Consider the following 27,844-nt stretch of genomic DNA (forward strand, 5'->3'; position numbering starts at 1 on the left):
TCCTTCAAAAGGCATGAGATGGACATCTAATCTCTTACTTAGTATCTCTAAGTAATGCCGTGAAAACTGTTCATATGAAGAAAGTGTATGAGGCAGTTATGAAAGTTTTAGGGTGTTTTGTTGTGGAAGGCTATTTTTACTTTAAATATTAAGAAATATATATATTTTCACATGCATTTTGAGAAGCCAGTAGGTGTTCCCAAACTTTTGACAGGCAGTATACAACTCAGTAAGACTGCAAGGCGAAGGGATGGCCTGTTTTTGCTGTTCTCTGCAGCAGTACATTAAGCGTGCTAGGTTTCACTTGTGGTGTTTGAACCTGTTTCCAATGAATGTGACCACACTGGAGCGCTCTCGGTGGCTATTACGGCTGAAGCTGTGTGGGGTTTGACTGGTTTTGGGTTTTAATGGCTCACTCGCTTCCAGCACTGAGTGCCCTCCTGCTCCAGATATGATGGAGTTGGAGGAAGGAGTGCTTGCCATTAACTGCAAACGCTGGCTGCTGACCACATACGTAGGTTTGTTTTTATACAGTGTCAGGATGTGGGGTCATGTTTGTGTCCTATATATTTATAAATGTTGGTGCCTTCATATAATAATATGTCCCGTAAGTATTAAATATATGTAAGTGCTTATATGTAATAATGTGTCCCATACAGTCAAGTTTTAGGCACCTGAGAAAGTAATTGTCCAACACCTGGTTTGGCTAATCAGTGCTTCATCATGTTAAATCATGTTGGTGATGGAATTTAACAAAACCAGTGTGATGGTTGGAGGCATCCTGACCTGGGGAAATCTAGAACCAAACTTTGTTCGTCTAAATAATTCACACAATAATTACAAGAAATTCTGGCAGTTTTTTACTGCATTAATGTTTGTTTGCTTTTTTCTAATGTTATAGAGTTTTACAGGTAAAACCACAATTAATGCAGATATATGTATATTTGTTAGTAGTTATATATAATAATAATATGCCTCAGATGTATTAAATATATGCAAGTACTCATGTATAATAATATGCCCCATATGTATTATATATAACAATTTATATAATCATAAAATAACATCCCATGTGTGTTATATATGGGACATATGTATTATATATGTGAGTATCTATATGTAGTAATAATATTATGACCCGTTTGTGTTGTAGGTACTTATAAGTAATAATAATATGCCTCAGAAATATTAAGTATATCGCTGCTGTCGGAACAAAACCTCATCTTCATTTTTGTTGTTTTTCAGTTTTTTAAATGCCTGTTGTCCTTTACATTGTGTGTAAATTCCAATTCAAGTTACTTACTTTTTAAGTTTAAAAGCTGCATCATTTTTACAGTATGTATTATATATGGGACATATGTATTATATATGTAATTATCTATATGTAGTAATATTTGTATTGTAAGTACCTATAAGTAATTAGAATGTCTGATATGTATTATGTATATGTAGGTGCATATTCATACATACATATGTTTGTATGAATATATACATATATATATATATATATATATATATATATATATATATATATACCTACATGTAATAATAATACTCCTCATATGCTAGTCTACGTGTAAACCTGTCTCTAATCTCTTGCTTTTCTGGTTTTAAACAGTTAAACAAAGAACTTTTGAAAAGTCAGGACCGTTTTGTAACTCATTTTTATTGCTTTTAATACAAAACATAAAAAGATAATGTCCCGAAAGTGTATGAAAACAAACACATTCACGCACTTGCATACACACAGCCACACACACGCATAGCCTCTCCCACCCACTTGCATGCTCTTCAGATGTGGACGCTTGCATAGCGTTCTCATATTCACTGCTCAACATGGATTTCATTTCTGGAGAAATCAGATCCATGTTTTTTCAGAGCTGGACAGAAGCTTCTCCAAAAAAGTCTTGGTTAGGACCTCACCATGGCAGTGGTTTTGCTCGAAATCTCCAGCTTTAGCGAGGTTCATCATTACTCGCTCCTAAGCGGAAAGCCCCTTTTTGTTTGGCCAGTAAACAACAACCCCCAGACCAGATTACACGAGCTGCAGCGGAGAAAATGAAGTTGAACTTTCTCTCGTGTGCGCCGAGCGAGTTTGACTCATTGAGGTTTGTGTTCCATGCATGCATCATGATCAATAAAGCCAATTGGCTTTGGAAACCACAATCATGCTATGGCGAAGACCATTCAGTTCGCCAAGCGTCTCCAAACATTGTGTCACTTTACAAATATCTCTACTGGGTTTGAATGGTTGATGATGCCAATATATGTCGAGCAGTAAACCACAAGAGAAAACAGTGGAGCAAACAGAGAGAAGAATCTGAACTGAAACATCCACAAACATTAACACTGACATGCATCACTTGAAGTAGACCTATCTTCGATTTACTCAGCGGGTTCTGCGAACTGTCTTTCAAATGTATTTCTTGTTGCTGAAAATGCGGACACTTGTCTATGGGGGGGATGCCAAAACACTTGAGAGAAGCACATGTTTACATAAACTATTTTCAGAGGGGTTGTATGTATGTTTGGTGGTTCCTGAGGTGTTCCGTATGTGCATGTGCTTTGTCTTGTTCTCTTTGTGGTACCACATATCCCCATGACGATAGGAAAACATAAATATTCTGATGCTGTGGGAAGGTTTGCTGGTTTCCATTACTAATATTCTTGTTTAGGTCAGTGGAAAGCCTCCAAAAAGATAGTAATATGAGGGTGTGGGGCTGTGTCTAAGCATGTGTGTGTCTTTAGCTGGACGCAGTTTGTATTCCTGTGTTTCGTGGTCCAGTGCAATTTGCGGACTGGAAAATGGATCGGTATGTGGATCGGCCCTGTCCGTCCGATATCCGATGAGTGAAGTGATGTCAATATCGGACCCGATACCGATATAGGATCGGAACAGTCCCATCTCTAATAAATATAGCCCTTTTATTTACTATCCAAAATGACCATTGAACCTTCTGAGTTGTTATATGTAATGTTGATAATGGCAATAGTGGTACATCTGAAAAAAAAGTGTTCTTTGGGAACTATTTTTCCACGCAACACCCTGCATGTACCTCTTTGCCATGAATGCATTTAAAAAAAAAGTTTTAGGCCAAAACCCTCTCAAACTGTGAGTTTTTGGGACTGATGTCCCACCTCTTGTGGTTGTCATCATCATTCCCCATCTGTAGCGGCTCACATCCTCCTCCTGCCGTTACACGTGTCCCTTGGCGGTGTTTTGGACTTGGACCCCATCTTCCCGCCAGTAATCGGAGCCTGTCAGAACAAAACCTTGTATCTCCATTTTTGTTGTTTATCAGTTTATGTCATAATTTGAAAGTGTCTGTTGTCCTTTACTTTGTGTGTAAATTCATGATGAATGGACCAAAAGAAACAGCCCAAAATTACTTGGAAAAGTAAGTCTGGTTCCATTGATTTACATTGAAAGTTACCATTTTGGAGATACGAGGTTTTGTTCTGACAACAGCGATATGTATTTCAATTGAATACAGCACTCACTTTTCAAATGGAAAAGCGCTTACTTTTCTAACTGAATGTACTAATTACTGTTTTCTGCTTTTATTAGCATTTCACATACTGTCCCAACTTTTTTGGAATTGGGTTTTTTACTACAATCATACATTATTTAAACACCAGCCTCTCAAACTGTGGCCTAAAACTGCCAAAGCCACTTAACTACCACACTTGACACAGCTAGCTGGCATTTTAGTGAGATTAACTGTCTTATGATGTAATTTAAACATGCAGACGTGCTTACAGTTAGCATTTATTTAGCAGCATTCTTATTTTGATTATTTAACAAAATTGTAGTTGAAATCACAGTGAAACACAGGGGAGAACCGTACATAGGACAAACGTATCAGCTTTAGAATCAATAAACCACAGAGCCCGATGGTGGTGGTTTTTACTGTTCAACTACAAAATGACTGTGTCCTCAGAAAACTGTTATTATTGATTATAATATTTACTCGAATATGTGCTCAATGTTTTGGCTGAAACTAATATTTGTGGCCTATTTTCAAAAGTGAATAGGTAAAAAGGCTTGGTGTGTTGTTTTTATTGACTATATCACTTCCTTGTGAGAAGTTCCTCCATACTTATTTCTGTTTTTTAAGTCAACAAAATAAATAAATCAAATCAAATCAAATTATGGTGAGATTGTGAGTTTTCGTGATTGAATCATTTCCTGGATCAGGATTGAATCAAATCATTATGAGGTCAAAGATGTTCACCATCGTTTCTCACACACACCCAGATGCACTCACTTTTCAAGCTTATGTTATTGCTCCTCATGTTCCCTAGAACGTTTTGGATTCACTGCTTCTGTTCTAGCCAGGTTTCTGTGCATCTCCCCATCACCTCATATATCAAACTATACAGAGTGACAGTGAGAATCAGTGAGCGTGCTGTGTGTTCTTTGTGGTCTGACTGCAGTGGGGTAAGCAAGGTCAGAAAGCTAGCATAAATATGTTCTTCATTAGCGTTGTTGAAGCTGAGGGCTACAGGTTTACAGATGTTACGTCGTCTCCGATAAGAGAATCCACTCAGAAAGATATTCTGTTTGCCCTGCCTGGAGGAATGATGGAGTAGACATGCTGAATGATGTCATGGAGAACAGGCAGGCCACCAAAAACATCTCTGCTAATTCTTCCCCCGCTGGGCCAGCTAAGGGGAATGCTAATTACAGATTGGTCATGGTGTCTCTGGTGTCTCAGGATGAACTCCAGGGTTTCTTGTATCTCTTATTGTTGGGTTTGAGCTTGTTTTACAAATTTCGTTAAGCAGCTTGTCCTCTTTAAATGAAGGAACGTCATCGTTTTGGAACAGTATATTTGTCAGTTAGTGCTTTGCTAAGTTTGCTTGCTGCCTTGTTGAAGGCAGTAACAGCTCGGACCAGAGCAAGTCTTGTTTCACTAAAGTCAACCTGAAATCTAAATAGAACTTTTTCTTACTTTCCTATAATCTTCCATAAAATATAATGACTCATGTAATGTCAACAACTGATACATTAAAACTGCCATATCAAAACCATGTAACGCCAGCTGTCCTTTACGTTGTGTGGGCATTTATGTTAAAGGACCAATGGAAATGGTCCAATATTATTTAGATTAATATTTTAGTATGTTAACGTACATTGTACATTAAAGTTAAGATCGTTTCTGCCTTCAGACAAGATGAATCACGATTTTTAAACCTGTATGTGTTTGTATTTCTTCTAAGTCCTTTTTTCAATTAGGAAGATCCAGGTGTTTTATTAAGGATTATTATAGAATATACGGATCATTCTATAGAACTGGTTCAACGTCAGATTTCAAAACGCATTTCAGATTATTAACTGACTCGGACTTTAGACTAAAATCCTTTTGCTTTGATTGACCCTATGCCTTAATTATGGTTATCTTATAAAACAAATGATTGAACGTTCTGTTTTGTCACTACCAAAACAATCATAACACTACTGAATAAACACTCTATACATAAATAATGATTTTGTATATACTTAGTTTAGTACTATCTCTATTAATACTTTGGGTTTAAATAGCTCATAACATAATCCTTATTAATATCTACAGTCTAAATGCTTCCTTGTTTTTTTTTTAATAGATTTTTTGCTGTGGGACGGCAGTGTGAGCTGATTCGATAGAATGGTCCATATATACATTCATTCTCAGTTGTATGTACATAATCTCAGATTTAGTACAGAAAATATGTGCATGAAACGCATGTACTGAAAAGCATTTAACAATGTGTTGCTATTTTAGCATTGCGTTTCAACAGGGTCAGTATGACAGCCATGCCACGTGAACAAAACATTGTTTTCAAACGTTGCTTACCATCAGAGAGCTTGGTGCATTTGGTCATGCAATGTGACAAAGAACTGCCAACTTTAACAGGAAGGGGCTGTTGTGACTGACATGCAATATAACAAACCATAGGGCTAGCAACTATAACTCGTTCCAAAAGGCTCGTTACGGCGCGTAGTTTGCAAAACTATGTTTCCCATCGGACATAATAAAGAGTCGCACATAAGTGTGCACACACAGATTTGAAGATCAGCCAATTAGATTGCTGACAACAGACAAACTCTGTCATCTCTGTGGACAAAGCGTCTGAGTCTGAGGTTAGTGCTTCGTTGAATGAACCCAACTACCATTGTCAAAGATTATTGGAATTTCACGGTGCATGATGGGATTCAGTAACTTCTGCATCGTCTCATGCCAGCTGAAAATAATAATAATAATAATAATAAAGTTATTATTAATTATTAAGTGACCCTTATTAGCAACACAATGGGGAAATTTCACCTCTGCATTTAACCCATCCGTGCAGTGAAACACCACATACACACTAGTGAACACACACACACACTAGGGGGCAGTGAGCACACTTGCCTGGAGCAGTGGGCAGCCCTATCTGCAGCGCCCGGGGAGGAGTTGAGGGTTAGGCGCCTTGCTCAGGGGCACTTCAGTCACATACTGTCGGCTCAAGGGATCGAGCCGGTGACCTTCCGGTCACAGGGCTGGTTCCCTAACCTCCAGCCCAAGACTGCCCACAAATCAACCAGCAATGATCGCGCCTTGGATTAACCTCACGGGCTACGATATTGCCTCTGCAAAAGGTTCTGGATGGCAGGCCTAATTGAGCCCGTCATCCGGAACCTACAACAAAATATAAAGTACTACGCTCCTGGCAAATGATACTTCCACTTGTCTTGTTGCGCACACTGAGCATCAAAGGCATTAAAAAATGAATGGAATCCTCTTATGATGAAGGTTTTATGTAGCTTACCAATAAAACTGTGGTGTATTGCCTTGCAGAGTTTTCGTTCTACATAATTACTGTTATTTGAAGTCTTTCTGCTCCTGCAGATAGCATTAGTCCACTTTGGCAATATGTTCCCTCCTCTAAGGGCATGCATGTACAGAGACTGCAGAACAACTTAGGTGTTTTTCATTACATTTGGACAGAGAAAACATCTAACCAGACAGGTCCAGCGCTTTGTTGCCTTGGTGGGAAAGTAAATATGAAAGCAGCAACTCCAAATCATTAAAATAGATGTGGTTTGGTCATGTTTGATCTAGATTTATATCACACTTCTCTTTTGTTTTTCTATTATTAATGTTTTTGTTTGAAGCCTTGAACCTAAAGCTATGGGTTTCTATCAAAGCGCGTCTACGATTTATCGTTCGTTAAGTGCGGTAGTATGCTTGCCGTGGGGCGTCCTGCCAGCCATCATGTACTCCTAGATCCCCTGGATTTACTGATTGTTATTTCTAAATCTGCTCAACCACTACTGACAGTCCAGGGCAGTGTTCATAAACACAGAGTTCTTTCCTCGCTGCCATGAACGCTTTCATCTCCGAGCTTTGCGGTTTCCACTGTTTTTCTAATGCCCATTAAAATAATAATTGCTCCTCATTATAACAGATATGGCTTCTCCGCTCTCCCGCTCTCGTCTAATATCACTCTCATTTCTCCTTCTCTTTTTTCTTTGGGTATGCAGCGCTACTCCGTCTGGTCGTCAGATCTGAAGCCCGTTCGGGGCACGAGTCCTCAGGCCCAGAGACGAGCTCTACAGCTGCAGGAGTTACTCTTCTCTAAAGAACTGGAGAACATGGGCAAGCATCTCGCTGGTAAGTATTAAACACTTACACGTTTGTTTTTAATACCTTATCAGAACATAAAGTTATGCATATTTCCAACATACACTGTGTGGCCTGTTTATTAGAAACACCTACCTTCTAGCTACACTCGTTGGCCATTTTATCAGATGTTAAGATGCAGTTTGACCTGTTTATAGTATTTATCAAAGTGGAGTGGGTGTGGGACCTCCAAGTAGAATGTCACTTAGAATCCTCCACATATTCAGAAATGGCTTTGGACACTGATATGGTAGAGGAATGGTAGTATTTGTGATACTGGTATGACTGTTTCAGGCAGTGTTGCTAGATCGAGAGTGGTCCAACACTCCTAAATATTCAGCCAAGAGCAGCTCTGTGGTCAGAAACTGACCACTGATGAAGGGTTAGATATCAAAGCTCATGGTAGCAGCTCAGTTTTATTTAACTACAAGTGAAATTTGTCATTTTGCTGCTTAACTAAGCCCAGTCTGGAAGCAGCACAGCCCTACCAGCAGAGCAGTGCCACCTGGGACAGGTTAAGTGATAACCAGGAATACACTTTCAGTCCTGGGATTTGAACCCACAACCTGGCTCACCTCTCCAACCTTACCTTGGCAACCAAAACATCAGCTTTGGCCTCTTATGCCTTTTCTAATAAATGCTGCAGTTTTGTGGGAAAAAAGCATTTTTTCTTGTGGACAGCAGCTAAATATCCCCACAACCACAAGGCGTTCATGATTTCATCACACTGGGGACATTTGGTCCCCACAATGACCTAAAAACACACACATACACTCATATTCACATATCCAACAGTCCACTTCTCCATCGCTCCTGATCTCTGTTAGAGTGAAAGTCTGCTGCTCCCTTGTTGGTCCCATGAACATGGTGACAAAAACCTGTGACTGACTAATTAAAAGTTGGCCCACCAATAAAAAACTCTGTCCATCTTTGATTCATTTAATAGAGGCCCACCACAGAGTAGTTAAAGTGTGACTGTGACGTGGCTGATTTTTGTGGTTTATCAGGTTTGATCTTACGTCTCTTTGGGGCCGAGTGTGAGACCCTCCTAAAAAGTGACAGATGAGAAATCATTCGTTTATTAAAAGCATGAAGGCCTTGAGGCGAGACCAAAGGCAAGGCCCCCCCAACCCTCCAGAGCAAGAGAACTCTGCCATGTGTTGAACAGTTGTTTGTTTATGTAGACCGCTCTCCTTTATTTTGGTTAGCGGTTGTACATCGCATACATTTCAGAGCCTGATAGGTGACGTCCATAGACCACTTAAGGGGTGTGTAGTGTCTGAGTCACCAGGATTGCAGCTGTGTGTGTTGTTGTAACTGGTCTTCGTGTTGTACCACCTACTGACTCCAACCAAACAAGGTTTTCAGTGGGTTTATGTTTATGTATGAGTGTTGATTCCAGTGAATTCATGGAAGTCTGAGTGTGTGTGTGTGTTTGCTCACCTATGACTTGCAATTTTGTAAGTCAAACACACGGAGCTCCAAAACAAGCGGAAAATGCATTGTATGGCTCCTATGGAAAATGGAACAGTGCTAATGCAAGTGGTGTTGTCGGGTGTGTACATATACATTTGATCCTGATTAATAGCAAGATTTATAATAAGACTTCTGCGTTTTTGTGTACCCCCTCTTATGTTTTTTATTCAAAGTGCCTTATAAGTCAGAGAGAATACTCATGACACACGCGGGATTCATGGAGCACAGTGTGTTTGGTCAATTCTATGAGTAATAAACAGTTTTGATTGGTTTATTTTCATCCATTTCTGTGGATACTACCACAGGATACCACCATGGGATACCACCGTGTTTGAGTCTCTTGCCGTCAGCAGACATGCTGATTCACACACACACACATTTTCTAACCTGCTTATTCTCCTGTGTTGCGGGGGGTGCTGGGGCCTATCCCACTGGGTGCAAGGCAGAAAACACCCTGGATAGCTTCCCAGTCCATCACAGGGCAGACGCACTGACATATACATTTACAGCTAGGGTTTAGCATCTCCAACTGGTCTGACTGCATGTCTTTGGACTGTGGGAGGAAACTGGATTACCTGGAGGAAACCCGTTCAGACACAGGGAGAACATGCAAACTCTGCACAGAAAGGACCTTAGTCGCCCGGCCGGGGAATCAAACCCAGGCCCTTCTTGCTATAAAGCACATGCTGATTTAGTTTGAGGTAAAAACTGGACACAATGTGGTTGAAAACTCTTGAGAATGTTGATTCTGATAAATATCAGTGTGATGTGCTAGTTTAGCATGCTAGTAGCATGACATAAGCTTGGGTAAGGCTTGCTAACATCAGGTCTTTGAAGCTAGCAGCTTTTCAGCAGTTAAAATAGGCTATTCACAAGTTTGTGTTTTGTTTGTGTATAAACAGAAACGTTTATGAACAATAGGGCTCTCATCGACGTCAGAATTTCTAAAAAAGGCAGTTTGTCAACAGTTTAACTCTCAGGTGTAACCATTTATTTTGCAATTATTTATGCTGTGTCTATCCAAACATGGATAGAACAGAGAGTGAAAGATCCTTTAAGTCTTGTGAGTTATGAGGTGAAGCTGTCTCAGATCAGGCTTGTTGTTCCAGCACATCCCACAGTGTCTCGATCGGATTGAAATTTGGGAAATTTGGAGGCCAGGACAACACTTTGAACTCTTCGTTCCTTAAATCATTCCTGTACAATGTGTGCAGTGTGGTAGGGCGCGTTAACCTGCTGTAAGAGGTCATTGCCATCAGGGAATAAAGTTGCCATTAAGGGTGGTGCCTTGTAAAATTGAGGTCCACATGAATGCCTGGATCCAGGGTCTCCCAGCAGAACATCACCCAGAGCATCACCCTCCATCCACTGGCTTGTCTTCTTCCCACAGTGCATCCTGGCACTATTATTTCCCCAGGTAAATGACGGATGCACACATACCTGGCCATCCACGTGATGTAAAATCAGAAAATGAGACAGGTCGGAACAGGCAACCTTCTTTCATTGCTCCAAGATCGCATGCCCATTGTAGGCACTTTCAGTGGTGGACATCATGGGCACTCTGACCGATGTGCGGTTGCGCAGCCCCATACACAGCAGGGTGTGATGCACTGTGTGTTGTGACACATTCCCTTCGTAACCATCATTAAGGATTTCTGTGACTTGTGCCACAGCAGCCCTTCTGTTGGTTCAGCTTTATTGCCCTGTCAACAGTTTGTGGTTTGTCCCTCCTCGGACAGCTGTAGTTACTCAACACTGCTGACCAGGAGCACCACATGAGCGTTGGCGTTTCAGAGATGCTCCAACCAAGTTGTCTGTCCATAACAATTTGGCCCTGATCAAAGTCATTCAAGTTGTCACACCCATTTTTTTCCCACATCCAACACGATAACCAAGAGAACTGACATATGCTGTTCTTACAAGATAACCAGCATTATTCACTTTATCTGTGAGTGGTCATAATGTTTTGGCTCACCATTTTATTATAGGTCTGCTTTTTTGCTTAGAACTACAACAATGATTAATACAATATTAATAATACATTAATACATAACGGAAGAGTCTTATATGGTGACCTAGCTCAACATTTGGCATTAGGGTGTCTGAGGAAGCCCTATTTGACACTCTGGGAAAACTCCCCCAGTGTGTCAGATGGCATTGATTTCTGGTTGTTTTTATGCTGAGTTCTGTCCAAACGGCGAGTTCCTCACCAGGCGGAGAATCAGAGCCGTACAACAGCCTAATTTACTCCTTTCATGCTTTTATTAACTGTTAATGTCTTCCATGCTGAAAGCTAGTGCTTTTGCTTTTATCTAATTTTTTACCCCAATTATGTGGTCAAAATGAATCTCCAGACTCCTTTCTTATTTATGATAAGGCAGTAATGAATCCACGTTATATTGCAAAGACATTATGACTATTGTCTGTTGTGCAGCTGCTGAGGGAAGCGTTTGGTCCCTTTTGGATAAATAATGTATGCTTTCCAGGCGACGCAAGTTATTCACAGTATCTCTCTCTCTCTCTCTCTCTCTCTCTCGCCAATGCAATGTTCCACATGACTTATCTCTGATCATACTGCTTAGACTGTTGCCACATCTTCGTCCCACAACATGCAACTCCAATTCAGACAAGAGATGAGTTGTTAACACTTTCATTATTCAAGGAAACGGTGGTCCGGATCCAAAAAAGTCTGCATATGTTCTAAATGGTGGGATCGCGTGCGTTGGTGCTCTAACAACAAAGTGTGCGCATTTGCTGTTTTTTCTGATCAAAGACTGTTTATAATAGATTAGATCTGCCTTTTTTACTCCCTTGCTTACTTTCCCCTGTGTTCTTTTCTCTTTGGAATCCACTAAAGTTGTTGTCTCTCATTTAATCAGGACCAATTGAGGTTCTGCTCCGTCACCAGAGTTAGCTACTTGACGTCCAGTGTAGTCAGTATATTAATCTCAACCTGTGATTATTACAGGTAGGCCTTTATTTCGGGATATATCAAATCTTGGTCAAAACATAAGGAAAAAACCCACCTCTACAATAATGCTGACTTCTGCCAGCATCTATATGGGATTCTAGTTATATTCAGTAATGCACAAGGCATTCGGTTTAAGACTCATGACTAATCTTGAAACCAGCGTGCCACCCAATGTAGTCAGTATGTCAATGGCGAAGATGCTACAATGAACGTACATACAATAGACATTCAAATAACTGAAAACACATGTACACACATGATACATTTATTTCTCACTTACTCTCCTTTTAAGAATATTTCCTTTCCTTTTGAAGGTACCTGTTCAGTGGCGCTCCCTGATATGAGAATTCTTCCATCTGTTTAAGGAGCAGTGTATAAGATTTAGAGGCATCTAGTGGTGAGGTTGCAGATTGCAACCAACTGAATACCCCTCCCTCACTCCTCCCTTTACAAGCATGTAGTACAACCTACAGTGGCTGTCAGGTAGATTAGCTAGTCTAGCCGAAAACAAGCAACTTCAGAAAGCAATGATTTAAACAAGCAACTTCAGCATCACTCTGACATTTGTCCCTCATCAGCGATTTCCATCTGGCAAAGACCACGCCAATGCCTTCCCGATTTCATGTCGATTCTTCATGTTTTCGCTTCTTTGACAAGGAGGATTCAGGTCCCTTGCTTTTTCTTGTGCTAAATAATAAGTATGATCCTCCATTTGTCAAAATTTGGGTTCTCAAAGTTCTCACAACAAATTCTGAATTATGTCCCTGAGGATTTCAGTCCAGAGTTAATATTTTGTTCCATGCATTTCAGCCTGGAATGCTTTCGGAATGAGGCACAATACAGGCCACCCAATCAAAAAAGAGTTAATTTACGTATCATCACTGTCGAAGCAAAGCCTTGTATCTCCATTTGGGTCATTTTTCATTTTTTGGCATTGTGTCAAAATTTAATGACAAACAAACAAACAGAAATGGTCCACAATGATTTTGAACAAAATCTTGTTACATTAACTTAAATTGTTACTTACGTTGTTACAGAACTTACATAGGTTGTTTTTAAGATACATTGTTGGAGATATGAGGTTTTGTTCTGACTGCAACAATATATTAGCCTCAAAGGAGCAGTGTATACTATTTAGTGCCATCTAGTGGTAAGGTTGCGGATTGCAACTAACTGAATACCCCCTCCCTCAGACCTCCCTTTCCAAGTGTGTAGTAGAACCTATGGTGGCCATCAGGCTTTCTGCTGTCGCCTGTCCCGATTTTGTTTTGCTTCTTTATATTTTAATTTCTTTGATGACAAAGATTCACCCTGCCTTGCACCCTCCCCTTGTCAAAATTTGGATTCTTAAACTTCTCACAACACAAAATGGTCAGCCAGCACCAGCAGCAACCACCAATTCTTCTTCTTTCCATGTCTTCCAATCTGTGCTATAGTGCCACCAAATTCAACATAAAAATGCGAAAGGCACTCTCTAAAGCTGGTGTTTGGTTTGTCTATTCTGGGCTACTGTACAAACATGGTAGCACAACATGGTGGCCTCTGTTGGAAAAGGACCTGCTCCCTGTGTAGATATATAGGGGTCATTCTAAGCTAACAAAAACAATGATTTGTAGAGTTTATATGTGATGATATAAATTTTACCATAAAAACAAAAAGACACTAAACAGCTCTGGTTTTGCAATAAGTCGAGCTAGCTAAGAGATGTTAATGTGGCTGTCTGATTGCTGGGTTAAGAAATATGAGGCGAGTCTTGAGATGGTCTGATTGGCGCTCCCCTGACCTCTAGTACAGTACAGGGCCTTTGTCATGTACTGGATACTGTACAGTTTGCTGCAGATGAAGAGTAGCATGCAGTATACAGTATATACTGATGGAGTTTGTAGTATGCAGCACACAGTATGTTATTTTAAACACAGCATTTGTCTTGCATGGCCTATGTGACCCCTTTGGTGCTGTTGTTGCTTCTAGTTTTCATTTGTCTTGTTGTAGGTTTTTTCCCTAAAGTGCAAAGATTTAAAAAAAAAAGATTTATGTTGGACACAGTGTTGCACTAAAAAAGTGTTTTCTAGCATTAATTAACAATGCAATAATTAACAGTATTAAGGCAAGAAATAAGATTCATTTTTGGCAGTAGAATTTAGTAGAAGTATAAAATACCTGGCACAGGGCAGACAAACTCCTGGAAACTGTGGATGTGTGCTCCTGGCATGATTCATTACACTGTGCAATTTCCAACTGCTGAAAATTAAATTTACACGTAGTAATGTGCTGCTTGGACGAGCACAGACTGTTTATAGGGTACAGAGAGCTGATCTCCTGGACCGAGTCCACTTTAGTTAAGACTTTTTACCCTTGCTCTGTAGTAAGAGGAATCACATTGATTTATTCCCTCTCGTTTGCATTTGTACAGAATTCATGGTCATTATTTAATTAAAAACCTAGATGGGCTGTTAACATGCACCCCATGTGATGAATAGAAGTGGAATTAGTCCAGTCATGGGTGGTTACTGAGAGAACAAGGTTGTGGTCGTTGTTATGCTGCTTGCAATGTGAAGCTAATTAATGAGCTTATAATTAAGCTCTGCTTGGCCCATCATGGTCCACGAAAGCCTGTGAGATTTGTGAACATGAGCATCAGATCTAATGAAATTCAAATTTCGGCAACCAGCCAGGTCAGAATAATGTTACCTTTCGGAATAAATCGCGTGTTTCTCAAGTAAATTGAGTCACTAGCCTTCAGTAACACTGTACATAGTTATTCATCCTGATAGGGTAATGCACTTTTACAAATGCTGCATTTCATTGTGTTAAACTGAGGGGCAAAATCATTTCTCTTTGTTTATTGAGTTTAATGATAGGGGTAAGTTAAGGATTAGGCTTGGAAAAGTCTTATTACATGTAGATTCTTATTACAAATATGACTATATATAATACATATTTAACATATTATTACATATAGTACTTGTTTTATTTTATAATACAACCCCAATTACAAAAAAGTTGGGACGCTGTGTAAAATGTACGTAAATGTAAATAAAAACAGAATGTGTTGATTTGCAAATCTCATAGACCCATATTTTATTTATAATAGAACATAGAACCCATATCAGATATTGAAAGTGAAACATTTTACCATTTCATTAAAAACATTAACTCATTTAGGACTTTATGGCAGCAACTCACCTTTAAAAAGTTGGGACAGGGGCAACAAAAGGCTGGAAAAGTAAGTGGTACTAATAAAAAACAGCTGGAGAAGCAATTTACTGTAAGTAAAAAATTTTAGTAACTCACATGACTGGGTATAAAAAGAGCATTTTAGAGAGGCAGAGTCTCTCAGAAGAAAGATGGGCAGAGGTTCACCAATCTGCAAAAAAATTGTTGAACAATTTCAGAAAAATGTTCCTCAACGTAAAATTGTGAAGACTTCGTATATCCCACCATCTACAGTACATAATGTCATCAAAAGATTCAGAGAATCTGGAGAAAGTGATCTTCGGGCCCTCAGGCGGCACTGCATTAAAAACAGGCATGATTCTGTACTGGAAATCACTGCATGGCTCAGGAAAACTTCCAAAAATCATTGTCTGTGAACACAGTTCGCCGTGCAATCCACAAATACAAGTTAAAGCTGTATCATGGAAAGAAAAAGCTATAGGTCAACAAGATCCAGAAACTCCGCCGTCTTCTCTGGGCCAAAGCTCATTTTAAATCGACTGAGGCAAAATGGAAAACTGTTCTGTGGTCAGATCAAACAAAATTTGAAATTCTTTTTGGAAACCACAGACGCCGTGTCCTGCGGACTAAGAGGAGAGGGACCATCCAGCTTGTTTTCAGCGCACATTTCAAAAGCCTACATCTCTGATGGTATGGGGTTGCATTAGTGCCTATGGCGTGGGCAGCTTATACATCTGGAAAGGCACTATCAATGCTGAACAGTATACAGAGGTTTTAGGACACATTTAGCACACATGATACAAAAAATCCAGCAAAGAAGACCCAGGATGTTTACAGACTGCTGTTACAAAAAGAGGGGATGCTACACAATGGTAGACATGGCCCTGTCCCAACTTTTTTGAGATGCGTTACTATCATCAAGTTCTAAATGAGTTAATATTTTTCATGAAATGTCTCACTTTCAACATCTGATGTGTTCTATGTTCTATTGTGAATAAGATATGAGTCAATGAGATTTGCAAATCATTGCATTCTGTTTTTATTTACATTTATTTACATACTGTTATTACATATACTTCAAATCAGCTGCCTTTTACGTTGTGTGAAAAAAGCATGATAAATGGACCAATAGAAATGCTCCAACATTGTTTGAAATAAAATCTCTTGAACATACATTATTAACATACATTAAAAGTAAAGAATGTTTTTACATATATGTAATTCATGTGACACAATGTCCTAACAAGCTATAATTAAAATTTGTGTGTATGTGTATGTGTGTGTGTGTACATTAAAAATAAGATTTCATAAGAAAGAGGCTAGTAACTCAGTTTTTAAGTGAACAAGTGGTGAAGGCGTCACTCCTGAGTGTATCCTGTTTACTGGTGTGAGTGTGAGCTGCAGTGTAGGCCCGGATATAAACAAGCTCACGTGAAATATTTAAACACAGAAAAATTGAATTAGCTCCTGAATCCTTCACAGACTTTCAGTGTGTTCAGTGGTTTTAGTTCCCACTAATAAAAATGGTTGTTTGACGTTAAGCCATTTATACTCAGATTCTATGGACAGAATTAAATATGTCGAATCAGTATGATGCTTTAGGCATACAGTTTTACATGATGTTAATTATCACACACAAATGTGTATCACTTGTTGCTACATTAGCCTTTGTTTTACAGCAAAATATTTCACCCCAAGCAATTCTTTTTTTGATTTACCACTGTTTTACCGTCATCAACATTACCTAAATAGCCCCATTTCCAAAAAAGTTGGGACACTGTGCAAAATGTAAACAAAAACAAAATGCAATGATGCAAATCATTTAAACCCTATATTTAATTGAAAATAGTACAAAGACAACATATCAAATGTTGAAACTGAGAAATTTTATTGGTTTTTGAAAAACGTATGCCCATTTCGAATTTGAAGCCAACAACACGTTCCAAAAAAGTTGGGACGGGGGCAACAAAAGGCTGGTAAAGTTGTGTAATGCTAAAAAAACCAAAAAAAAACCAAAAAACAAACACCTGGTGGTTGAATGACAACAGGTCAGTAACATGATGGGTATAAAAAGAGCATCTCAGAGAATCTTTTAGAAGTAAAGATGAGGAGGGGTTCACCACTCTGTGAAAGACTGCATGATCAAAAAGTGCAACAATTCAAGAATAACGTTTCTCAACATAAAATAGCAAAGAACTTTTGTTGTTTATCATCTACAGTACAGAATATCATTAAAAGATTCAGAGAATCTGGAGAAATCTCTGTATGCAAGGGACAAGCCCAAAAAACAGTATTTGCTGGCTGTGATCTTTGGGCCCTCAGACAGCACTGCATTAAAAACAGACATGATTCTGCAGTGGAAATCACTGCATGGGCTCAGAAACACTTCTGAAAACCACTGTCAATGAAAACAGTTCGTCACTGCATCCACAATTATGGACATCTGTGAAGGCACCATTAATGCGGAACGATATATACATGTTTTGGCAACATAAGCTGCCATCCAGATAACGTCTTTTTCAGAGAAAGCCTTGCTTATTTCAGCAAGACAATGCCAAACCACATTCTGCATGTACTACAACGGCATTGCTTCATATTAAAAGAGTCAGGATGCTAAACTGGCCTACCTGCAGTCCAGACCAGTCACCCACTGAAAACATTCGGTGCATTATAATATGAAAAATATGATAAAGGAAACTTTAAAATGGGGTTGTAAAAAGTCAGAAGACGTGTAGGTTCACTGGAGGTTATGGATTCTAAATAAATGGCTATATTTGCGTAGCCACCCTTGTTCCTATCACCACCACTGTAAAGAAATCTGAGTGAGTAAGTTGCTCTACAAAGACATATAGTGTATAATGAAGCCAGAAAAGCTTTATGCAAAGTGAATAATAAAAAAAAAACACTGGAATACTCTTAGATAGCAGTCTGAAATGACATGTGTGAACAGTCTGTGCTACATGCATGTGTTTTATGTTTTTTAGGTTGGAAAAATGTCATATGTTCTTTAGGGTAATGCATTCCTGGTCATGTGGAGGTGAAGGTTTATGAAACACGCAACGTGATAACGTCCTGTTTTTTTACATAGCACACATGTGTGGCACCAAATGAGTCATATTTTTGAGAATAGAGAGTCCTCGCTGGAAAACTGAAAACAGAGAGCGCGTCCAGTTACATAAAACACTGCAAGAGTAGCCCAGATGTTCCTCCTGAAAACTGGCAGCAGAGAGACAGGATGGGCAAACAAAAACAGTTGAACACCTACCAAAGCAAACAAATATATTTCTGAATTGCAGTGGACCTCTCCACACATGGCCCTATTAAACGTGTTTTGAACATGGTCAAAGGAAGCAGCCTCTCGTACAATTTAAACAGCCTGTAAATACTTCTCCCCATTACTATTAAAAGCTCTCTGGGACAAACATCAGGAAATTAGCTGCTCGGATTGCTAACTAAAATATGTGAAGGATTAGACAAACTCTAGGCATGTCAACAGCGTTCTTGTATCACCGCACACTCAGTATTAGCAGATGTGCAGCGTTCATTTTGAGACAGCTCATTGTAGTAATCTTTATCAGTCTTTGTTCATGTTTCAGCTTACCTCAGTGCACTGCATTCACCCAGCATCCACGCTGTTAGAAACCCATGCCCTGTACTTCTGCTCACTGGCCACTTTAGTAAAAACACCTGTCTTGTACTTCAGTCCACTTGTTACTTTATTAGAAACACCTACCTTGTACTTTAGTCCACTGGCCACTTTGTTAGAAACACCAACTTTGAACTTTAGTCCACTTGTCACTTTATTAGAAACACCTACCTTGTACTTGAGTCCGCTGGTCACTTTATTAGAAACACCTAACTTGTACTTGAGTCCACTGGTCACTTTTTTAGAACCACCTACCTAGTACTTCAGTCCGCTGGCCACTTTGTTTGAAACACCTACCTTGTGCTTCAGTCCTCTGGCCACTTTAATAGAAACACCTACCTTGGGCTCTTGAGTGGCGTAGTCGTCTAAGTGTTGGCCCTATCATCAGAAGATCGCGAGCTCCATCCCTGGTGATGCTACAGCCATCTGTGGCCGGGAGTCCAAGAGAGCACAATTGGCCTCGCTTTCTCTGGGTGGGTAGGATGGCCCCTCCTTCTCCCCCTATCACACAGTGCAATGCTAGCCAGTGCAGGCATCTGTTAGCTAATGTAAAAGAACTAATGGTTAGCGCTGTCCTCCAAGCATGTTCAACTGTCCAATGATGTTACTTTAGCGGCATTTAGAAAAGATGCAGTCACTCGCTTCACATGACTCGAGAAAGCTTGTGTTTGCCTTTGCAGTCCTAGTGGTATCATGTGATTGGGGGAGTTGTAGCTAGTGGGTGGAATTGGATATGGCTAAGTTGGGGGGAAAATTGAGGAACCCCTCTCACCCCACCTTGTACCTTGTACTTCAGTAAGTAAGTATTCCGGGATACTTAGTGATTATTTTGACACAGTAAATCATTATTTTGACATAGTACATCGATTCATTTGAAAAAGTAAGTCCTTATTTCAAGACACTAAGTCAGAATTTTGACATACTGCTGCCCTACCTTTTTCTTAAACACACTGGCCGCTTCTTTAGAAACATTGACCATGCGTTTCCATGCATTGAGTTATGAATTATTAACATTTCAGCAAGTAAGTAGTTATTTTGGGGTGCTGATTTTTACATAGTAAGTCATTGTTTTGATATAGTAAATCAGTATTTTGAAGAACTAAGTTATAATTTTGACAGAAGTCATTTCAGGATACTAAGTCAATATTTTGACACACTGCTGGCAGAAGCTGAGATTGTAGGCGATTTCTTTTTCTCCTCCTCCTGATAGGAGTGGGCTTCCATGCAGGCATGACACAAAAATGTGCAGTTTTAACTGATTCTTAGGACTGCAGTTGAGAAACACTGTCTTACAGGCAGTAAAAGTGACCCTGTATTTTATGTCTCATTTTCTTTTTTTCTCTCCAACTCTAGAAGTGGAAAAGGACCTGGCCAAGCTGGCTGAACAGGGGAAGTTAAGCAGAAGTCCTAATAGCCCACACAACCGTCCAGTGCTATCCACTAATCTCCACACGTCCAGTACTCTGCCAGTGCCTGGCCTCAGCTCCAGGCCACAGTCACCTATCAAAACGACCGGGCTTCCGCTCCTCAGCACCAAACCCACCTCCCTGAGCATGAGCCGCTCACAGTCTCCTAGCAACCCCAGCAGCCGGGCTCAGACCCCTGGCAGCCGGGCCCAGACCCCCAGTGGCACACGGACCCCCAGCAGGCCGCTGACACCAAACAGTCTGATGATGCGGTCCCTACCCACCGGTAGCCATGGCAACACGGAGCGTGTGTATGGGCGCTCCAGAAGCAGACCCGTAACCCCAACTGGACAAACATATACCCGACCTCTACTGACCCCTCCAGGCCTCAGCAGCACGGACAGCTTCAGCTTCAGTCTACGCAGCACACTGTCAGAGGTAAAACACTCCAATATAAACTGTACACAGGTTGCCTAAAATATCTATACAGTACTGTCAGAGTCCGAAAGTCAGAGACCACCATTACATTTGTTCAGTTTCCAGTAAAAATGGTCATTTAATACAAATTGTTCATTTTTCATTGTCAGGAAAAAGACAGAAAACATATTTAACAAAAAATGACACAGAAACTTTAACAACTTAAATGTAATATCAGATATTTCAGTGATAATTCTGTCCATTCTTTATCTTTATTACAGCTTCTTTTCTTTTCAGGCTTGCTTTTAGTTTCTCAAAGAAATTGCAGGATTATTGTTCCACACCTCCAAAGTTCAGTCTTACAAGTTGGTTTTCAGATATTCCGAATTATAAATTTAAACTCATCATTCCATAAAACCTTACTCCACAGATCAGATTCTCTTCTATTTTCTTTTTCAATATTCTATTTCCTTTTCTCAGTAACAGCTTCTTGAAAGCTACACATCCTTTTAGACCCAGTTGAGACCCAAAAGCCTCCAACACTATAGTATCACATCTGTCGGTATTTAGTTTGTCCACTCTTGGCTTTTGTGCACCTACTGCCACTTCCATGCCTTTAATCTTAAAACCAATCAGTTATAGCTGTGTCCAAACTCACCTTAGCTACCTTTCAATTTTTTTTCTCATGCGCACCTGAAATGGCTAAAGGAGATCTTTCTTAGGAGATTGGATATAAGATAATTCACTTGCATAAAGAAGAGGAAAGGCAAAGGAAAATATGAGAAAAAAACAGGAGTTTCAAAAACTGGAGTGATTAAAAGCTAAAGAGAAAATGGTAGCCCAGCAAAACTGTTCCCATCAGATAAACAGCACTTAAAGCTTTCATCTTTGAGAGAGAGCAGAAAATTAAGCTCCACTCTTACTTAAGATCTGGAAAAATCCACAGCCATCCTTCCACTGTGAGAAGACATCTCAACACTATGGGTCTGAAAGGACTAAGACTGAACATATAGTACAATATCCCTGCAGATATAATACCTTATGCTTAATGGTGTCTTTGAATGGAAATTAAATTAATGAAAGTGTGTGACGTTTGCACAGCACTGTATATACATTTTTTCACTGATGTCCATTTTTGTGGTTTTATGTACAAAAAACAGTTCTAATTCATTTTTACATGACCATTTTCCAACATGTTTCAACCTCTTGGACCAAAACCCCATGTCTCCAACAATATAACTTTACAAGAGAAGGAAAAAACATTCCTAACCCTTAGTGTAAGCTAATGTAACAAGATTTGGGGTCATTTCTCCTCTTCATGGGGTCCTCTGGGGTCATTTCTGTTTGTCTATCATTAAATATTGACAGTGTAAAGAGCAGCTGGCATTTTCAAATCATGTCAAAAAATGAAAACAACCCAAATGGAGATGTAAATGTAAATGACCCCTGTTTTGATTGAGTGGTTTATGTTGTGCCTCATTCAAAAAACATTCCAGGCTTAAATACAGAACAAAGTATTAGGCATGAACAGAAAACCTCAGGGGTGAGGGGAAACATTCAGCTGCTCCTTTCGAATGCGTGGATCCTTTGGAAGGCTGCAATGATTAATTTGCTTTCCAACAACCAACAACAGCAAAATGTTTAGTCCTACACCTTGCACTCCAGTAAGGAAGGCTGTCTGCAGGAATAACACTCCACATCACTTCAATGGAAATGGGCAGGGCTAAACTGCTGTAGGCTGAATAGGTGGTCATATGTGAATGTGTCCATGGTTGTGACATCAGAACTTGTTTCCATTATTGCCATACAGTGTTAGAAACCACATAGGCATGTCAGTTTGAGATGACTTAACAACTCAACAAGGTTCGAGGCAAGTGTGTGTTGATTTAGGCATGCAGTTTGCACAATGCTAACCGGTAGTGCATTAACTTCTATTACTTGTTAGCTGAATCAGCCTCATAGCTCCAGTGCAAAAATTAAGAAGCAGAGAAAATAAGAGACCAAACATGACCACAAATGTATTATTTTCATTTGGAGTAAAGGTGGAAATTGTAAACAATTGTAGACAATTAGAGCTTTTGAGGCATTAACAGAACAATGTAGAGCTTCTCTAGAGCAGCAGAGCCTCCTTTACAAACAGCAAGTGAGAAGGCAGCCTGTTAGGTAGAGAATGTTAAAGACTTGGCTCTTGAAGCCTCATAAAACTCAGGTCACTGATTTGAAAATCACCGTGCTTGTTGTTATTCTGTTGGCTAGTTTATAAAAGTGCTCAGCTAGCTGGAGTCTTGAATCTGACACCAACGGAACATGAGCTGCTGTATTCATGGGATTCTGGGAGAAGATCCAGAGCAGTGGCTGTAGCAGGATGTATACTGCCTATGGAGGAAAATAGAGTAAATTTCTGCATAATTAAATGGTTAAGATGTAAACAAAGTCTTTCAGAGTGGTTTGATGTGAAATGCTCCATTATGTATAGAAACTTACAGAGTCAGAATAATTCACAGTGGTGATGATAGGAACCAGACATCCAAAGCATTTAACTCCCCTAAAGCTCCCTCACAGAAAGCTATTTCCTGAAATGGTTACAGATATGTTGCCTGACACACATTGTATTCCAGTAGTTTTTGAGATTAAACTGTTCTTAAAGTTCATTCTTGATGGAAAGGTATATGCAGGGCATTGTAAGACAATTTCCCCAGAGATTTTTTTTTCTTCAGATTTGCCACTATATTACCATCATCAACATTACATATAAAGCATCAAATGGTTGCTTTCGCTCTTGTTCACTGAGCGAGAAGCAGTGAGCTAAATATCTCATTTACCTTGAATACACTACACTGAGCTCCACTTACATGTAGGTGCACTTTGTAGTTCTACAATTACGCACTGTAGTTCATTTGTTTCTCTGCATACTTTGATAGCCTATATGGTAAATTGAGCTGATAAAATGGACAGAGAGTGTAGATACAAGGAGGTGTTCCTAATAAAGTGCTCAGTGAGTGTATATCATTCGGCCTTTCCAACTTCAGCTAGAGTGTCACATTATCCAAGAAAAAAAAACTTTTTTTCATGGTCTTGTTATCAGTAGGGCTAATTCCAGTGCAACCATATGACATAGAGTGACCTAGTAGTAAAGGGATTTTGCCATTTTGTCTTTTTTTTATAATGACACATAATAACACATTTGGTTTCTACATCATATTTTAATAGTATTGGACATGGACACTATTTTAAAGTCTTGAACACACATGGTTCCCCATAAAATGGGAAAATGGGAATTTCAAATGGGAATGGCATGGGAAAATCCAAGTAAAACTGGCTACTCAAACTTTTTGTGCAGTCTTTCCACGTTTTGCACAATCCTCCCTCAAATGCGTGAAGGAGAGGAATGCATTTAGCGTTTTTCCATGCACGTGGTCAATAAGCCAGTAAACTGCATGTTTATGTGTGCCAGTTTTGTACATAACATATGGCTAGAATGTGCCTGATTTGCACCTGAAACTGCCTCAAAAGGCTGAGCATATCAGGCAGTGTTTTTCTTGCGTCCGTTTTCTCTCTATATTGTTGCTAGTTTTCCATTTTTATTATTTTTAACCCCTTAAAAGGCCAGGACCCACTGGCCTGTCCAAAGTGTTACAACACACCTCTATAACCTAAGAATAATTCATCCAGTTTGCGTTGTAGTCCATGTTTTTACTGGGTAACAAGACTTAGTATGTAATACGCCTAGAATTTTTGGAAGTTAATTATTTGAAAATGACCAATAGAATTTTTTTTTTTCAGATTTACTTGGAATAACATCTAGTTACATCAATATACCTGTAAAGGTATGGTTGCAAAGACACGAGGTTTAGAATAGAGGGAATATTCTCCCCTTATTCTTTTCACAGACTCCTTCACAGCAGCACTGTGAAATCTAAAGCCCTTTATTGGCCGCTTTATTCATCGCTAGCAGCATTTTCACTGTTTTGCTACGATTTTTTAAGACTCCTCAATGGGTCCCCACAGTTTATGCCTAGGCAACATTATGAGAAACATCAGGCCGTTGAACATTTTTTGATTTAAGCCACCTGGTCTCACTGTTGCCGAAGCAAAAATGGTTTGAATGAAAATGGGACGGAATAGTACACCTTTGGAAATCGGATGTGTGGAGACCCAAGGGAACGCTGGACGATTTGTTCTACTTTTCTGCTTTCCTTTAGGTAATTTAGACCCAAAATGCAGCAGAAGATGCATGACTGCTTCCTCTACCCCGCAGGCCTCAGACCTCCAGCACCTTACGCCGCTGAAAAATGAGAACGCATAAAAGTTCCTTAAATGCGAATATGGAGCAATTTATTTATTACAGTTTGGCCCAGAGGATCCGACTCCGAGGTGCACTTAACTCGAAAGAAAATAAAAACATCTGTAGAAGTAATGGGCCTGACATGCTTGCTCGCCAGCGCTCTACGTCTTTGGTTTTGGAGCTTTGGAGCGCGCCAGAGATGAAGATGGTGCTGTAATGTGCTTTCCTGAACAATCGCTTCTTTCCACAGGCCAGCACACCTTCCCTCACTGCATCATCGGTCTAATTTAGCACCAGAGAAAAAGAGAACTATTTTTAGGGCCTATGTGGCTTCATGTTCTCTTTAATGTACGATTTGTCTTTGAAAGAATCAAGTTCTTCAGTTGCCTCCTGCCAGTGCGCTACGGCAAAATTATATTTCATAATTTTCTTTTTCCATGAGCACTGCACTAAAGTCACAGCTATGCCACAGCAATTATTATGAACATAAATTTTCAGCAGTGCTGTTTCCTTTATTTTCTGTCACTCATGTTTTGTGTGTGTGGGCACTGACCGTGAATGTGTGCGCGTAAAATAGAACCACTGATTCTGCGTTTTGTGTGCATCTCTGCTTTTGTTGTGTGCATTATTGTACCGAATTGGTTCAAAGTCAGAGTTCAAAACACTTCTAACTGACCTGGACTTTAGACTTTTTTTTATTTTGAGTGACTGTATGCTTTGTAAGTGAATGATTGAACTTTTCATTTTGTTACTAACAAAACAATCATAGCTCTACTGAAACCAAATGTTTCAGTAGTGACTGTTTCAGTAGTGACAATTTGAGCCAAACTCAAAAATGCCAGCCAGTACATGACTAGCAAACAGGGCATTGAACAGTTGTGCACATTCATTTACATTAAAACACTAAAATGTTTACTTAATTGCAAAAAATTATGTGTTCCGGTAATGACAGTTCTTAATATTACACACTGATTTTCAGACTTTTGGACACATTTGCTTCAAAACAATAGGATCTAACTGCTCACCATGTGGCCATGAGGGACAGGGATGCACTTCCTTTCACTTCCTGCTCTAAAATGCAGGGGTGTGCCTAAAATAATAATATTTTTGAAGGCTGCATAGACCCATGAAGGCTGAACCGTAGCGTCATGTCAAGTTCTTTCAAAGTTCTTTAAGGACGGAGCCAGAAAGTTTTTTTATTTTTCATTTATTAAAGCTGGAAAGTTTTTCTCTCTGTCTGCTCCTTGCTCCCTACAACATAACCGAACATTAGCGTAAGTTTTGCTTCAGACCACATTGGCTTTTTGAAACATTTGTATCATTACCTATTTGACTCAGTTTAAACCCAATACTTTCTCCTCAACCACCGTTCGCTTCTCTGCTGACACCGCCATGTTTTCTAATCTTTGCCGGCACGCAATGAACCACGGGATATGTTGGTAGGCGAAGGATCCACCTTTGCCATGGAAAAGAAGGACACATCTCTTGGCCGTGTTTGAAGGAGGCTTTGAAATGGGACAGCCTAGTCGCACCGCTGTGACACACCCAGCCTTCAAATGCAGCCTCCGAAAGGATGCAGCCCCTGAATTGGGATACAGCTTCTGTGTTTTGGTGGTGACATGAAAATGTGGGACAGCATTTTTTGAATAAAGATTTTTTTTAAAAATTAAACTCATGATAAATCTAATTCTTTCAACTTCAATTTAAAAGAGATCAAAAAGATCTAAACTTGGAAAAAAATTACAAAAATGTAAAATTAGGGTTAAAGACAGACACCTCTCAATATAAATGGTTCTACAAATGATGATTTTATATATGTAGCTCATTACTATATCAATTAATGCCCTGGGTTTAAATTGATCATAACATAAGCATTGTAAATATCTAAGGTCTGAATACTTAATTGCATGTTTTAAGTTGTATTTTTTAATGTATGTCTTCCTGCAACAACCGGCACATCCCTTAAATGCAGCCATTACAAAGCGGTGCATCCCTCCTGTGTTAATCCATGTAGCCTTTTATATCGATGTAGCTCTTTACATCATATATTTGGTGCACATAGCAAGCAGCAGCACACACACTGGTGTTGTCACCTGCTATTACAGAAGCATGCATAAAAAGTAGTTGGTTTAGTGGAGCATGATGATTGCTTGGTGGGGCATTGCTTCACTAAATGACCCTCCCTGACGCCAGGCCTGGTATCAAAAGATACGTTTTTAACTGTACACCTACACCAGTGCACCTATGTGGTAGGTGTTTCTGATAAAATGGCCAATAAGTGTAGATGCAAGGTAAGTGGCTTTAACAGGCAACAATGCAGTGTGTAACCTCTGCTCCTGTGCTGTGTTTGTGTGTGTGTGTGTGTGTAGGATGAGTTCTACCAGCAGTTACAGGCGGTCAGGCAGCCGTGGCTCATCCCCAGCGACACGGACAGTGACTGCCTGGAGCCTCCAGAGCAGGACAAGTGTGAGTTTATTACAGCTTCACCGACACAGTTTATATTCGGCTATAAACTATCTTCAGCTCAGAAAGTCAGTAACTGGCTGCCTTAAAAGGGTGAACTTCAGACTTCACACGAGTCAGCAGAGCGTAAGACTGATTCTTATTGTGTTGAAGTACTATTAGAAGTTCAGTTAACTCGGTTTTAGATTAACACAGCATTTTATTCTCACAGTGCATTAATGAGAACTGCTGAGGTGTAACATTCAGTCTCTCTCACTAACTGTCTGTCACTAACTGTTCTCGTTATCTATCTCTGTTACACATCCTTTCTTTCTTTCTCTCCCTCTATCTCTTCGCCTCTATCACACACACTTTATC

General features: G+C 39.7%; 1 protein-coding gene across 1 annotated transcript in view; it reads left to right on the top strand.

Annotated features, from left to right (window-relative positions):
* Positions 1-27,844, top strand: part of cunh8orf34 (chromosome unknown C8orf34 homolog) — a 174,881-nt gene that overhangs the window by 141,983 nt on the left and 5,054 nt on the right. The window contains exons 11-13 of the mRNA XM_036558913.1: positions 7,508-7,637; positions 20,270-20,760; positions 27,394-27,490. Of these exons, the coding sequence (XP_036414806.1) occupies positions 7,508-7,637; positions 20,270-20,760; positions 27,394-27,490 (718 nt within the window). The remainder of the gene's footprint in view (positions 1-7,507; positions 7,638-20,269; positions 20,761-27,393; positions 27,491-27,844) is intronic.

Source organism: Colossoma macropomum, unplaced genomic scaffold, assembly GCF_904425465.1.
Source record: "Colossoma macropomum unplaced genomic scaffold, Colossoma_macropomum, whole genome shotgun sequence".
Classification (NCBI taxonomy): domain Eukaryota; kingdom Metazoa; phylum Chordata; class Actinopteri; order Characiformes; family Serrasalmidae; genus Colossoma; species Colossoma macropomum.